At 31.8% G+C, this 13,216-nt stretch overlaps 1 protein-coding gene across 1 annotated transcript; it reads right to left on the reverse strand.

Moving 5' to 3' along the window:
- Positions 1-8,225: 8,225 nt before the first annotated feature.
- Positions 8,226-12,283, reverse strand: LOC100799031 (BURP domain protein RD22). Its single transcript, XM_003522636.5, has 3 exons — positions 12,078-12,283; positions 11,545-11,650; positions 8,226-9,315 (listed from the first exon to the last, which is right to left on the reverse strand). Exons 1-3 carry the CDS (start codon positions 12,114-12,116, stop codon positions 8,435-8,437), a joined length of 1,026 nt encoding a protein of 341 aa, XP_003522684.1. The 5' UTR covers positions 12,117-12,283; the 3' UTR covers positions 8,226-8,434.
- Between the last annotated feature and the right edge of the window lie 933 nt (positions 12,284-13,216).

The following is a 13,216-nucleotide window of genomic DNA, read 5'->3' on the forward strand; positions in this document are numbered from 1 at the left end:
AAAGCTGATAAAGTAAATTTACCGTTCAGTGTCTAATCAACATAATAAATTGGTGTTTAAAACATCCAAACTTAATTGCCAGTCTTGCAAATGCAGTAGTAAGTGTTTCCCTCTTTTCCAATGTGCACACACACAGGAGAGAGAGTGGAATCCATGCTATTTGACAATGTAGTTAAGTGGTTAAGTGGTCACACCTAGATAGAGGGTGGTTAAGTGGTCACACCTAGATAGAGGGGTGTGTTGAAAGTCTCACATGGTGGATAGTCATAAGAAAAAATGGAACATGTTGAAGTCTCCCATGGAATAAAGATAGTACCGAGATAAATTATATAAGTGGAGAGCAATCCTAACTTTATAAACTTTGTTTTGTATACATACCGCCCATTTGACATTAAGAGACAGCCCTCGTCTAACTTTCTAACAACCGACTCTGCTGTTTCACTTTTTTTAAATATAACAAAAGCTTTACGTATATCATAAATAAAATATTTCACCATTGTCATATCCAAAGCTCATGACGGGGGTTTGAAAAGCTTTAAGAGAGAGAGAGAGAGATGAACAAAGATTCTAGTTCTAACCAGAATGAATGAGGGCTGGAGTAGGCAGTCAACTTTCTTTAAAGCCAATCCAAATAATATTCTGTTATTTAGAACAAATATGTCAACCATATTAGTAAACAGGCGGCAAATTAACAAAACAACAAACTGGATGAAAACATTAATTGACACACAGCAAACTGTAAAATCTAAAGCCTTTATTTTGCTTCCAGCATGGTGGCCACCGTAGCCCGTCACACTATAACACAAAACTACCTCTTCTTCATCCTTAATAAATCTTACTTGATACAAATCTCTTATTTTCCTTCCTCTATTTTGACAAGCTTGTATATCTTATGTTCTCTATTCTTTGTTCCAAGATCTTGGTAAAACTCTTCAAAATATTTGGGTCGTGCCTCCTTTCTCTATTTTTGGCAACCTTGTATATCATATATTCTCTATTCTTGTCCCAAGATCAGTAAAACTCTTCAACAGGGTTGCGTCTTAACTCATTCATAGCTTTTATTGTCTCATTTCTAGCACTCTGATATATTGTCCAAATTTTTAGCTTAATTGCATTCATATAAGGCCTTAATAAGGAAACAGAATCACCGTAAGAGTAGTAAAAAATTGTTCTATAAACAGAATCACCAAAGGAAAAAAATATCTCCAATGAAACAATAAAAAACTAGAAAGATAAAAAAAAAAAAAGGAAACCTACTACAAGACACAAAAATGCATCAATTCAAAAGTATCAAAATCCATAATTGAATTTGCATAAAGGCAAATAGATCATTTCTATTCCAAATTTCAAATCAAATACAATCAAGAAAGAATTACAAGTAAGCACCAATTCATGGATTTAAATCACAAATTAACCATTCCACAACTGGATTAAACGCATTAACTCTAAACGGTCCTTTTATGGATTTGTATTCTAGCTCTCCATGTAATCCATAAGAATCCATAAATTTGGAATGCTTATTACCTGTACCTCTGATGAAGATAAAGATGGATCCAAGTTTTGAAGTAGCATAAGCCTTCCTTGCTCATAAGCAGTTTTCATTTTTTCTTCCCAAAGCTGAAAATGATATAAAATCATCCATAACATGTTAAGCTTTATTTCACTTTATCTAAGTCAAAAACATCATCAGCCAAAACAGGCAACATCAATGAGAGATACTTAGTTCATTACACCCTACAAGCAAATTCAATTAAAGAAAGGGATTGAAAGAGGAGAGAGAAAAAGAACTTACAATATCCTTAAACCATTTGCTTCTATCCTCCTGTAACAAAGTAGCGGGGAAAATTGCATTAGAACACTAAAGACAAAGTACCAAACTACTTGGATTGATGTTAAGAAGAAGCATGCAGCAATATCAACTAAATAATTAAAACAATTGACAAAAAACAAATGCCATTATTTACTAAAAAATATATGAAAACAAAAATTGTAAAATCTATCAATTTCTTTTAAAAACTTCACAACAGGATTGTCCACTAAATTCACACCATTTTCTACTAGTTTCTAGTTGAGCCCTCCATCTCAAACAAGACAAAGGACATGACAAATGAAGTGAGGTGAGAGAAAACATCTCTCACAAAGACATGGTTCCCAGGTCATCCCATCCAACTACACCAGTTTGGTCCGATTTTGACAACACCGATTCTAACATGTTCCTAGCTTTTCTAGCTTATTCCCAACTTTTCCTACATATTCCTTATGGCCTTCACCAATTCCTGACGGTTTTCCAACGAACCTAGCCAAGACTTGGCATGCTCATGCCATTTTTTGATAGTTCACACCATTTTCAACTAGTTTCTAGTTGTGCCTTCCATCTCAAACAAGACAAAGCACTAAATGAGATCTCAAGTGATGGACGAGAAAACTTCTCTCACAAAGGCATGGTTCCTAGATCAACCGATCCGACAGGCTAGTTTGGTCCTATTTTGACAACACTGGTTCTAACATGTTCCTTGCTTTTCCAATCTATTCCCAACTTTTCCTACACATTCCCGATGGCCCAAACCAATTTCATGATGAATTTCCAACGAACCGAGCCATGTCTTGGCATGCTCCGGCCATATTTTGATAGTTCAGAGCATTTTTTACTAGTTCTTAGTCTCACCTTCACAAATTTCTCACCCCAAGTATCCTCAAAACTTACATGGATATATTCAATCGAAAGCTCGTCAGGATAGCCTTAAAGTACATCCATTAATCATTCAAACCAACATTCCTTCTTGACTTCCAATCTTTCATAAAGACTTGATAAAACTTATCCTAAACCAAAACTCAACATCAGAGAAGTCAACCAAATTTTCCAAAGCAACAAGATTGATAACCCAAAAGCAATGGAAAACACACTCATGAGAAATTGCCAAAATGAATGAGATCCAAATTTAAAATAGTAGCTTTGGCATTCAAAATGAATGAGCACCAAATTTTTCACCATTCCCAAATTGGAAGTTGTATTAGAGTTGTCAAATGGGTTGAGCACTTACGCGAACCTAAACTATGGAAGCTTAGTTAAATATTTATTTAACATAAGCTTATTTTGTTAAATCTCACCAAGAAACTTATTGAAAAAAGCTAAACAAAACTTATAGAAGAGTCGTTAGTCGTTTCATAAGCTTACGTGATTAAATAATGAGAACAGCCCAACTAAGCTCCATAAGTATGGGCTTGGTTTAATGCAGTGGTGTGGACCGACCCTTGCCCTCTACAAGGGATGTTGTAGCAGAGCAGATTATTATACATTATATATAATATAAAAAACATCCAAATAGGGGCTATCCCGCTATAGCATTTTTTTTGGGGTCGGCCATTATTTGGGATTCAAAACCGCGGTTTTATGTTGGGCAAATTAGGACATTCACAATACCGGGTATATTTTCTGAGTCTAAACCTCAGTATCTCCCACAAGAGGCAATCTCGTTCGAGGCAAAAACATCCGCAAGACAATGAGGCTAGCTCTTCGAAAAGGGATTTTTTTTTTTCATACACAGTGCTTGAATTGAAGACCATGCTTAAGGGGAATCATGAATGTATCACTTGAACAAATCACTCATTTGGTAGAAGGGTTTGCATCTAGAAATTTTTCATCTCCATTATTAGTTTGATAGTAAAATGAACTTGTAAGCGTAACATATGATGCAACCCATTTAAAAAAAACTAAAAGAATTAAGTGCGATATGGAAATTTCTAGTGTTTTGATAGTGGCTAGACAATATTTTTACCCTAGCAACGCATCTTTTTTAGTTGGGGAAGCCCCAATTAAGCCCTAAATGGGTAAATGGAACTGAATTGACAAGGATCAAACAACTGAACCCCTTTGTCTTTCAAGTTAAATTGGCTCGAGAGTTGAAGGGGATCTAATTTAAACTTCAAAAATAGTTTGCCAAGCTTAGTTATGAAAGTCTAGCCCAACAAGATCGTTGTTTAAGCTAGGCATTAAAAGCATGGTTAGGCTAAATGCCAACTTTGGAGGTTGGCCTTATCTTGACAACTCTATCTTGTTCATTTGGTCGTACGGTGAAGTAGTCTCTTGACAAGAAGTGCCAAGAGAACAAGAACTATGAAGACAAAGATAGAGTGCTCGCAGTGCAACTTACATCATTTGGTCTTCGAGTAACTTCCATTGGATGAAAATCTAGCTTAGGTTCCACATTTGGTGAAATCGTTGAAAATTCTTTGCAAAACTTGCCTCGGGTGAGTTTCGTTGGCTTCTTGTCAATCTTTAACATCTTGGAAGGGAGTTCCTCCACATCACAAGAATCCATTGCTCGTTGAACCTTATATTTATCCTTTGATGAAGATGGAGCTATAGTCTTCACATCATCGTGTCGTCATCATCATAGGTAATAAGCCTTCGATTTTGCCCATTATTATTCCTCTTCACACTACAAACCTTACAAAAACCACCATGTTTTTCCTTCTTGGAAGCCTTTTCCTCCTCTAATCCCTTTTTACTTTGTCCAAGCAAGGACACCAACATCATCGCGATCACCCCTTTTTAAATCAACCCTAGACATCAAAATGTTCTTCTCAATAGATCCATTTCCACTCCCATCATCCAATTTAGTTATTTCCCACATTTCCAAACCAGCTGTCGAACCATGTGATAGTTTAGCAAATGATTTTTGTTTAACCAAAGAATCCTTACGACCCCTACTTTCTTCAACTTTAGCGTGAGGCACAGTCTTCTTGTTGGAAATAGTATGCAAAGCATTGGCAGGTTTACTTGTTTCCTTTACACTAGTGCTACAAGTAGGGTTGTTTCCCAACAACGACTTAGAATCAGCATTTTCTCTAACTAATGTGCCAAAACATTTGCCATCTGATTTTTCAATCAAAGGTTGACTTTTTTTTTGGCCCAAAAGAGCCACCGCTTCATTATTTTCCATGAAGTTTCCGCTAACTTCTTTCTTGTCTAAACCAGGTTTCACAAGACCAACAAGCTTTTGACTATCTAAATTGTTAAAAATATTTTTAACTGAAACAATTAGAGAAACAATTTCACAAGATATTAAAAAATTTAAAACTAAGTAGAACTAAACTTATTGCACATGATTTAGGGTCAAGAAGATCAATGAAATTTTAGTACAACAACAAAAACAGTTACATTTATCAATAAAACATTGAAAATAAATTGAAGGCTCAATCTATATACACAAATAAACACACATATTCAACAAAAATAAAATAAAAACACATATCCATGTAATGAAAGATTCACATTAAACAAGAAAAACATTCAACATGAATTTGGAAAAAGATCAATTTTCAAGTTTCTCAATATTTGAAGATTTCTCCAAATTCCCTCTAATTAATTACATTCAACATTTCAAAATTATAATTTAAGTTTCATTTTTAAAATGGTCAGAGACTGTCATGTGTGGCAATCGTTTCTTTTCTCTTTTTTTTGAACAAAATTATGAAAAGCATGGGATGAGTGCATTAAAAACAATTTCATTCCATACAGTATGTATGGAATTCTCCTAAATACCCACAAGTGTGAGTGTAGTTTCATCTTAAAATTGAGGAATTTTAGATAATAAGTTTCAAATAAATGGGATGACATACCTTCAATTCCAGCAATTTAATCAACTATCTTGTCCAATATTTTACGCTTGCCAACATATATAAGTAATAATATGCTTAAATAAAAAGAATTCGCTACCATAATAGTACAGATTAAAAAATATAAGTCGGGAATATTAAAATAGAAAATAGTAATTGATTGATATATAAAAAGTTTGTTTTCTCGTTTTTAAATAATTAAAGTTAATTAATAAAAATATCGATATTCTTGATGTGGTGCTTGAGAATTTCTTATCCAGATTCTAAAAAGTATTTTTTAAATGTATATTTTTTTATCATGTTATTTACTTTGTTGTTGATTAATATTTATAAGAGAACCTAATTTATTACCTTTGATGAATTTTATTCTTTCAAATTAAGTTTTTTTCATTCAAAAGTTTTTGAATTTAAAATCTTTCTTAGAATCAATTCCGGTATCACTGGTAAATGTATACATATGTTAACACAGGATGAGTTTGAAATGTAGTAACTATGTACTTACTGGGGTAAATGATACCAGTGATGGCTTTTGGCATTGGAGTAGTAGGAAGCACGGTCTTCCAACTACAGGAACAGGAGGTAAGGCAGCATGGGTTGTCACCAGCGAAAGCTGCAAGTTAAGTAAAAATAAAAATACAAAAAGACCTGTTTTTAGCATCAATTTTTGCATAATTAAACATTGAAAATGACAAAGAGATTATGCAGTACCCTTATTGTTTTCAATAATATGTAGGATAAAGAGGCAAATATTAATATGTCGTTGTCTAGTTGGTCATATATTTAATACCTAGTAATATATTTTACTACTTATCAAAATATAAATCCCATAACTCTTGTGGCTATATAGTGAAAAATCCCTGTTCCAAATAGAAGAGGAGTTTTAACACTAGTTTACGAAGAAAAAAGAAGCCAACTTCAAGTAAAGTAATAAGCATGTTTCAGTTGTCAAGATGAAGAAGCTCACGTTGAGTAAGGTAAAAGTTGGTAGGAAGGGATACTCCATACTGAGAAAGTGAGAAGAAAAGTTGCAGAGCTTAGTGATGTCAGAGAAGAAAGGAAAAAAAATATAGGAACCGTAAGCAAAGACCAGAGAGAATGATGTTCTCAGAGTCCTCACAGATTATTTATACCGAATATACTAGTTCCTAGGAGAATAGCTTCTAGAATCGGTTCCTTAAACATTAACTTGTGAGTTATGACCAATACCTCTCGTTGTTGTATAGTGTGTCTGTGTCAATCGCCTTATCTTTAAGAATTGTCTGTTTGGTGTTTACATTAACTTCTTTAGAGGGTTTGCATTACAATGAATCTAGTTAGACTAATTGCGTGGACGCAAAACTCATGTCTCTTCTAACTTGTTGAAAGGTCACAACCAAAGTCAATACATCTGGACACTCGAAATCATACGAAACAATCTTGTATGGATTGATCCATCATTGGCTCCAGCAAAAGGCAATTTCAGTAAGATCATTAAGAGCAGCAGGACCATAACTACCCATAGAATTTTGCTGATTTGTCTTAGAGATTAATTTATTAGGAAAAAATTAATGAAGAATTCAAAGTAAGTATTCTAAAAATTTGGCTAAATTTCACTTTTAGTTATTTATATTTTGTTTAGATTTAATTTGATCATTTTATCTTTTAAAAAATATTTAGTCATTCATCATTTATATTTAATTCAATTTGATCATTTTATTAGTGTAGAATTAATGCTATTGATAATTTAATACAATAGTGATTCAAAATTATCATAAAATAATACTTCAAGCCTGAATGTTTTCCTATTCATTCAATTAACAAGTGACCATTTTTAATTATCACAGGAATATTTAAAATTATAAAAATTAAAAACACCTTTCAAATAATGTTAAAATTTTTGTGTTTGATTTTTCTCACATTGTTTCATAAATCTTAAAATTGATGACTGAGGGGTTTTGTTATTATGTGTTTTGATTAATTGTAAAAAATCAAATAATTTGGTTGAAGAGTGTGTGATGATCAAATGTTTTCATGTTGCGGGTTTTACAAAATTCCATTTGTTTCAATCTCTACTTTGAGTCTACATTTTCTACAATTGATTGAGAGATTTGAGTTGTCTCTCTTAGGCAAGCAATATATTAAAAAATTGTTTCATTCGGATCAAGAATAAAAGAGAATAAATTTGATGCAAGTTTCTGATTTAAAGAAATCTATTTTCTGCAACATAGGTTTAACATGTCTCTTAATTCTTATGATTTAGGCATTCATTTGTTGCCAAACTTAAGTCATTTTGATTGGAAAGATCAACCTACAAAATCCCTTAATCAATTTTTGGTGGATATATATGAAACTTCAAGTATGCTTCCTTCACCACGGGCCACAATAACAAAATCTTCACTAGAGTCAAACTTCAAGACGAGTAAAATTCTTCGCCAGCACAATTACGCGGGATTTCAACAGGTCGATGTGGTATCCCGGATCCAGAGCATATATATATATATATATATATATATATATATATATATATATCGAGGCAAATTTAAACTCATAACGTGATTTGCATAACAACAATCTCTCATCTAAATAAGAGACCGAGGACGCCGCATTACTACATCTATATATATCGATTTACTATTCAAACACATAAGTCGCATATAATTAATGCATCATGGTTTATACATAGGAAGCCACACATAGCATCTAAATAAACAGCAAAAAAGTATACATATCTAGAGAACTATATAGTACGAGCAAATACATGCATCGAGTTCTGTAGCTGATGCTATTGAAGCTAGTTATTCAAGGACATATATGGAAAAAGGACTTGAATGCAAATCTACTTGGGAACCCAAACAACATGATCCTCAGGAAGGAAGTGGCAGACAGGAATAGTTCCTGGCTTAACTTTGAGCACCTGAAAGGCCAAATGTTTAGGGTTCCATTCTGATGTGTCAGTGTGGCACACTGCTACCGCTTTAACCCTAACCCCATTAGTACCCTCCAAAGGCACAGAGTAAGCTCTGGTGGTCTCGGTTTTGTGACAGTAAAAAACAGCATAAGGGTAGTTCTGCTTATGGCACACAACAGCCTTGTCCCCTGATAACTTCTTCACTCCCGGTGCTACGGTGTATTTCTGCAATCCCGTTTCCTTGTCCACTTCTGTGGACACAACCTCAACATTATTTCCAAGCTTGGAAGTGCTGAAATCAACCATGGATTCAAGCGAAGTGGCACAGTACTTTTCCTCTCCTTTGATTCCACCCTCTTCACACTCACTAATAGTATTCTTCATGATCTGAGCCTCCTCTGACCCGGGTTTGACAGAAAACTTGTTGAATATAAAGTCCACCTTGTTGGATGAAAAGGGTATCGAATCCGCAACTTGGCGTGACAAGAACGTGGCTTGATTAGATGTACTCCTGGTGAAGTGCAAGTCCAACTTTGTTCCAGAATGCAAGTCCTTTTCCAAGAAGAAGAGTGCCACGTTGGGGTCATCGTGTAATTGAGTTTCCGTGGCGGCGTAGACGTAATCAAATGGAGACTTTGAGCCAACTGAAACATGCACTGGCTTTCCCTTGTGGCCTGCATGCACGTTTACGCCTCCGCCTCCTTTTCCACCAACGTTGACAGTGGTGCCACTGCCACCTCCTTTTCCTGTATGCACGTTCACGCCTCCACCTCCAACATGCACTGAGCTGCTTTTCTCTTCCACCCAATCTGCAAATTTATCAATTAACTTATTGTTAGTTTAACAGCCGAACTACATTCTACAACGAGTTATGATTATGCCCTATGTAATCCACTTACTCTTTTGCAATTCTAATACTTTCCATTTTTTTTCCGCAAGAATTAAAATCAATGTGTTAATTAATGCCATAAATTTTACAACAATTTACATGTTTAACCAATTAAATGAGATCTCATTTCCTATTACTTCCCGTACACACAAGTAATTATACATGAATTCTCTAAATATATTCCAAAAAAATGTCTGTTTATTGACAAATATGTAAGAGAATATTAATTCATATTCGACATGTAAGATAAACTCCAAGAATATTTACTTTTTTTTAATATTTCTATTTTATTCCATTCCGAGAGGTACCAAACTATTATTACCTATGATGACCATTAAACTTCGACTCATTGTATCATATTTATATTCATTTTAACTCTATAAAATATTATTTTATTTACCAAATATAAATATATAATATTTTTTTTACCAAATATAACATGAGTAAAGAAAGGAGACATAAATAAAAGTCACTTTATTTTTTTTCCTTTAACCAAACAATAAAAAATAATTATATTTTTGAATATCTTCACTTACCATTTATTTTTAATTATCCCCGACTAAAGACGTCATGTATGACTGCACCTTTCTTTTTTCACTATACTATATGATTGCACATTTGAAAAGCAGAGCATTTATGGTGACTAGGTCCGATTATTAATGTGGGTCGATTTATATGTTCATGTGAAGACAGTGAAGTTGTACATATAAGTCGTACCAGTAGGACAAACTAGTTAATAAGTTGACAGGAGTCAAAATAACACATATTTTAAATACTTTTAAGCATTTTTTATCATTAAATATACAGGAAATTACACTCCTCTCCATAGAGATATACATTTAATTATACACTTCTCTCCCTGATAAATTAGAGTGTATAATAATTTTCTCCAGTTTTAAATTTTCTGTCAAAATTTTGTTAACATTTTGTTTAAAATTCATTACTTAAATACATGTATATATTACACATATTGGACTAGTTAAGCTTTTTTTTTTAATAAAAAACAGTTTTTAATAAAATAAACAACTTTTCCCTTTTTCGATATATTTGTCAACACTGTTTTTAAACTATTTTTTTATTTTTTTAAAGAAGAACTATGATACGCCTCTTAAAAAATTATTAATTTAAAAATCACAGTTTATAATATTTTTTAAAATTTAAACAAATTGATTCTCCTAAGAGATGCAACATGCAAGTGTTACATTGGCTTCCCTTCGATGTTGTGTTATAATATATACTTTCCTCCCTAATTAAGATACAAATATATTATATCTTACTCTATATAATATATATATATATATATTAAAATATATTTGAAGTTTTAATTTTTTATATTTTAGAAAGATAAATTAAAAATTATTTTTCTATAATTCGTATATTCAATTGTTTAAGTTTTAAAGAAATTAATAAAAAGATAAACGGATAGATTTGACAAACGATACAATGAAAAAAAATAAGAAAAAGATAAAAAAAAATTAGAAAAAAAAAGTATATGTATAATATTTTCCTAAATAGAAGTGTTTCTGCCCATATTCTTTCTAATATATTTTCTAATGTTAATTAAAATTTGTTTGAAATTTCAAAATTATAAGTACAACCTATTAAATCATAAGTGAGATTCCTAAAATTTTATAACTCTAGATAAATTTAATGTCAATCAATAATAACAAAAATGTGTTCACACGATTAATTTTTTTAGATATCATATTATAATTGTATAGTATCTACTAGTTTTGTCAATTACTAATTTTTGTTGATTGAATATACTACTAGTAATTATATACAAGCTTTTTTTTAATAATTATAATTAGAGTCTTAGGTTCCTTACTAGAAGTATGAGATATTCTTATAAACTTTAATTTTAGGTCAATTATAAAACTAATTATCTATTCAAAATTTAATCACATTTAAAGTTTTTCATTTCTTTCTAAAAATATATTATGCGGAATCAAACCTACTCCATTTTTTAGAAACTCAACTTATGTTTTCAATTCAACTACAACCATTGAGTGTATATGCTTAATTAAGCAAAAATATTTCACTACACCATTGAGTATTTCTAATCAAGATTCTCTAATTTATTTTTCAAATGTATATGTAACATTGCATATGAGCTAGTTTGAAATTCAGTATACTATGGTGCACTGACCAGAGTAAAGGATATCAGTGATGGCTTTTGGCATTGGCGTAGTAGGAAGCACCGACTTCCAGTAAACTTCAGGGGGTAAAGCAGCATGGGTTGCCACCAGTGCAATCTGCAAGTTTGAGTCAAATACAAAAACATCTCGTAATTAAACATTTAATACATTCCAAACAGATTATGCAGCACCCTTGGTCTTTTCATGATATGTGATACAGTCTCTTAAAAAAAATATGTAGGATACAGTGTTAAATATTAATTTGTTGTTGATCATATTTAATTATATATATATATATATATATATATATATATATATATATATATATATATATATATGATAAAATTAATACCAGTAAATGTTTACAATTTATCAAAAAAAAATCCCATATATTATAACTCTTGTGGCTATAGTAAGAAAATCCCCGTTCTAAATAGAAATCAAGCTTTTATATTAATTAGTTTATGAAGAAAAAGGAAACCACAACTCTAAATAAAGTACTAATAAGCATGCATGCTTCGGTTGTTTGGATGTTGAAGCTCACATTGAGTAAAGTAAAAATGGGTAGGAGACGATACTCCATGTTGAGAAGCAAAGTTGCAGAGCTTGGTAATCTAATGGAGAAAAAAAATTATAGGAACTGTAAGCAAAGCTGGGGAGAAAGATGTTCTGAGAGAGGCTTGCCCTCACAGCATATTTATATGCCGAATATACAGTTACACTTAATTAAGAAAAGGTTCTAGAATCGGTTTCTTAAACAGTTAAACTTTAACTTACCACCAATATTATCATACATTTTAATTAAATACCTCAACTGCCCCGGGTTCACTGATGTAGTAGTGTCTTTAAATAAGTAGGTAGAGATAATGAACTTAAGATAGAGATAGTCATTGAGAACGTGTACATGAGAATTGAATGGGTAGGCGGCGACACTATTTATAAATGTTTTAATAAGTGCAGTTAGGTTAATTATGCTACGTTCGACGGTTTTAGCATAATTATGACACAAAATTAAAAACAGGTTAAAAATAGGTCAATTTATAAATAGGTTACTGTAATATTTAGGATCAGAAAGTTACTGTAATATTTACTACTTTTTAAGGATCCATTAATATTTAGGCCCCATTTGATTAGCAAAATTTTGGGGGAAAGGACAGGACAAAATTTACTGTCCCTCGTTTGATTTGTAAAGCGGTTACCGCACAGAACAAAATAAATACGGGACATAACAAAAGCAAAAAAATTTGTTACTGTCTGAATCACGGTACAAACTCGTGTACCGTGGAACAAGCTGTTTTAATCGTTTTCACATTGCCTTCAATTAGTCTAGATTATATTTAATTAAACGGATAAATAGTCATTTTTTTATCTTAATTTATTGATAAATGTGTTCCTTGAAATATATTTGTCATAATATTTTTTTTAACTTTTCGTCTTCTCACTCTACTACAAATATAAAGTGCAATAAATATATACGGACGTTAATAATAGATTGTGACTAATTGTTATTATTATTATTTTTTTATAATTTATTGCTTCTGTTCGTTTAATACTTGTGTAATATATTTTTTAAATTTTCTTTTAATATATATTTTTTATTATTTTAATTTTTTTGTCAAACCTTAATCTTTGTTGTTAAAAAAATTATCCTATATCATATAATTTTATTAAATCTCTACTAAA

The sequence above is a fragment of the Glycine max genome, chromosome 4 (genome assembly GCF_000004515.6).
Source record: "Glycine max cultivar Williams 82 chromosome 4, Glycine_max_v4.0, whole genome shotgun sequence".
NCBI classification, from domain to species: Eukaryota; Viridiplantae; Streptophyta; class Magnoliopsida; order Fabales; family Fabaceae; genus Glycine; species Glycine max.

What these genes read in the sequence shown, in the direction of transcription:
- LOC100799031 (XM_003522636.5), bottom strand. Translation starts at nt 12,116, where the DNA reads ATGGAGTATCGTCTCCTACCCATTTTTACTTTACTCAAT. An exon ending in CCATTTTTACTTTACTCAAT is followed by an intron (nt 11,651 to 12,077) that starts GTGAGCTTCAAC and finishes TCAAACTTGCAG; the next exon opens with ATTGCACTGGTGGCAACCCA. An exon ending in CACTGATATCCTTTACTCTG is followed by an intron (nt 9,316 to 11,544) that starts GTCAGTGCACCA and finishes ATAAATTTGCAG; the next exon opens with ATTGGGTGGAAGAGAAAAGC.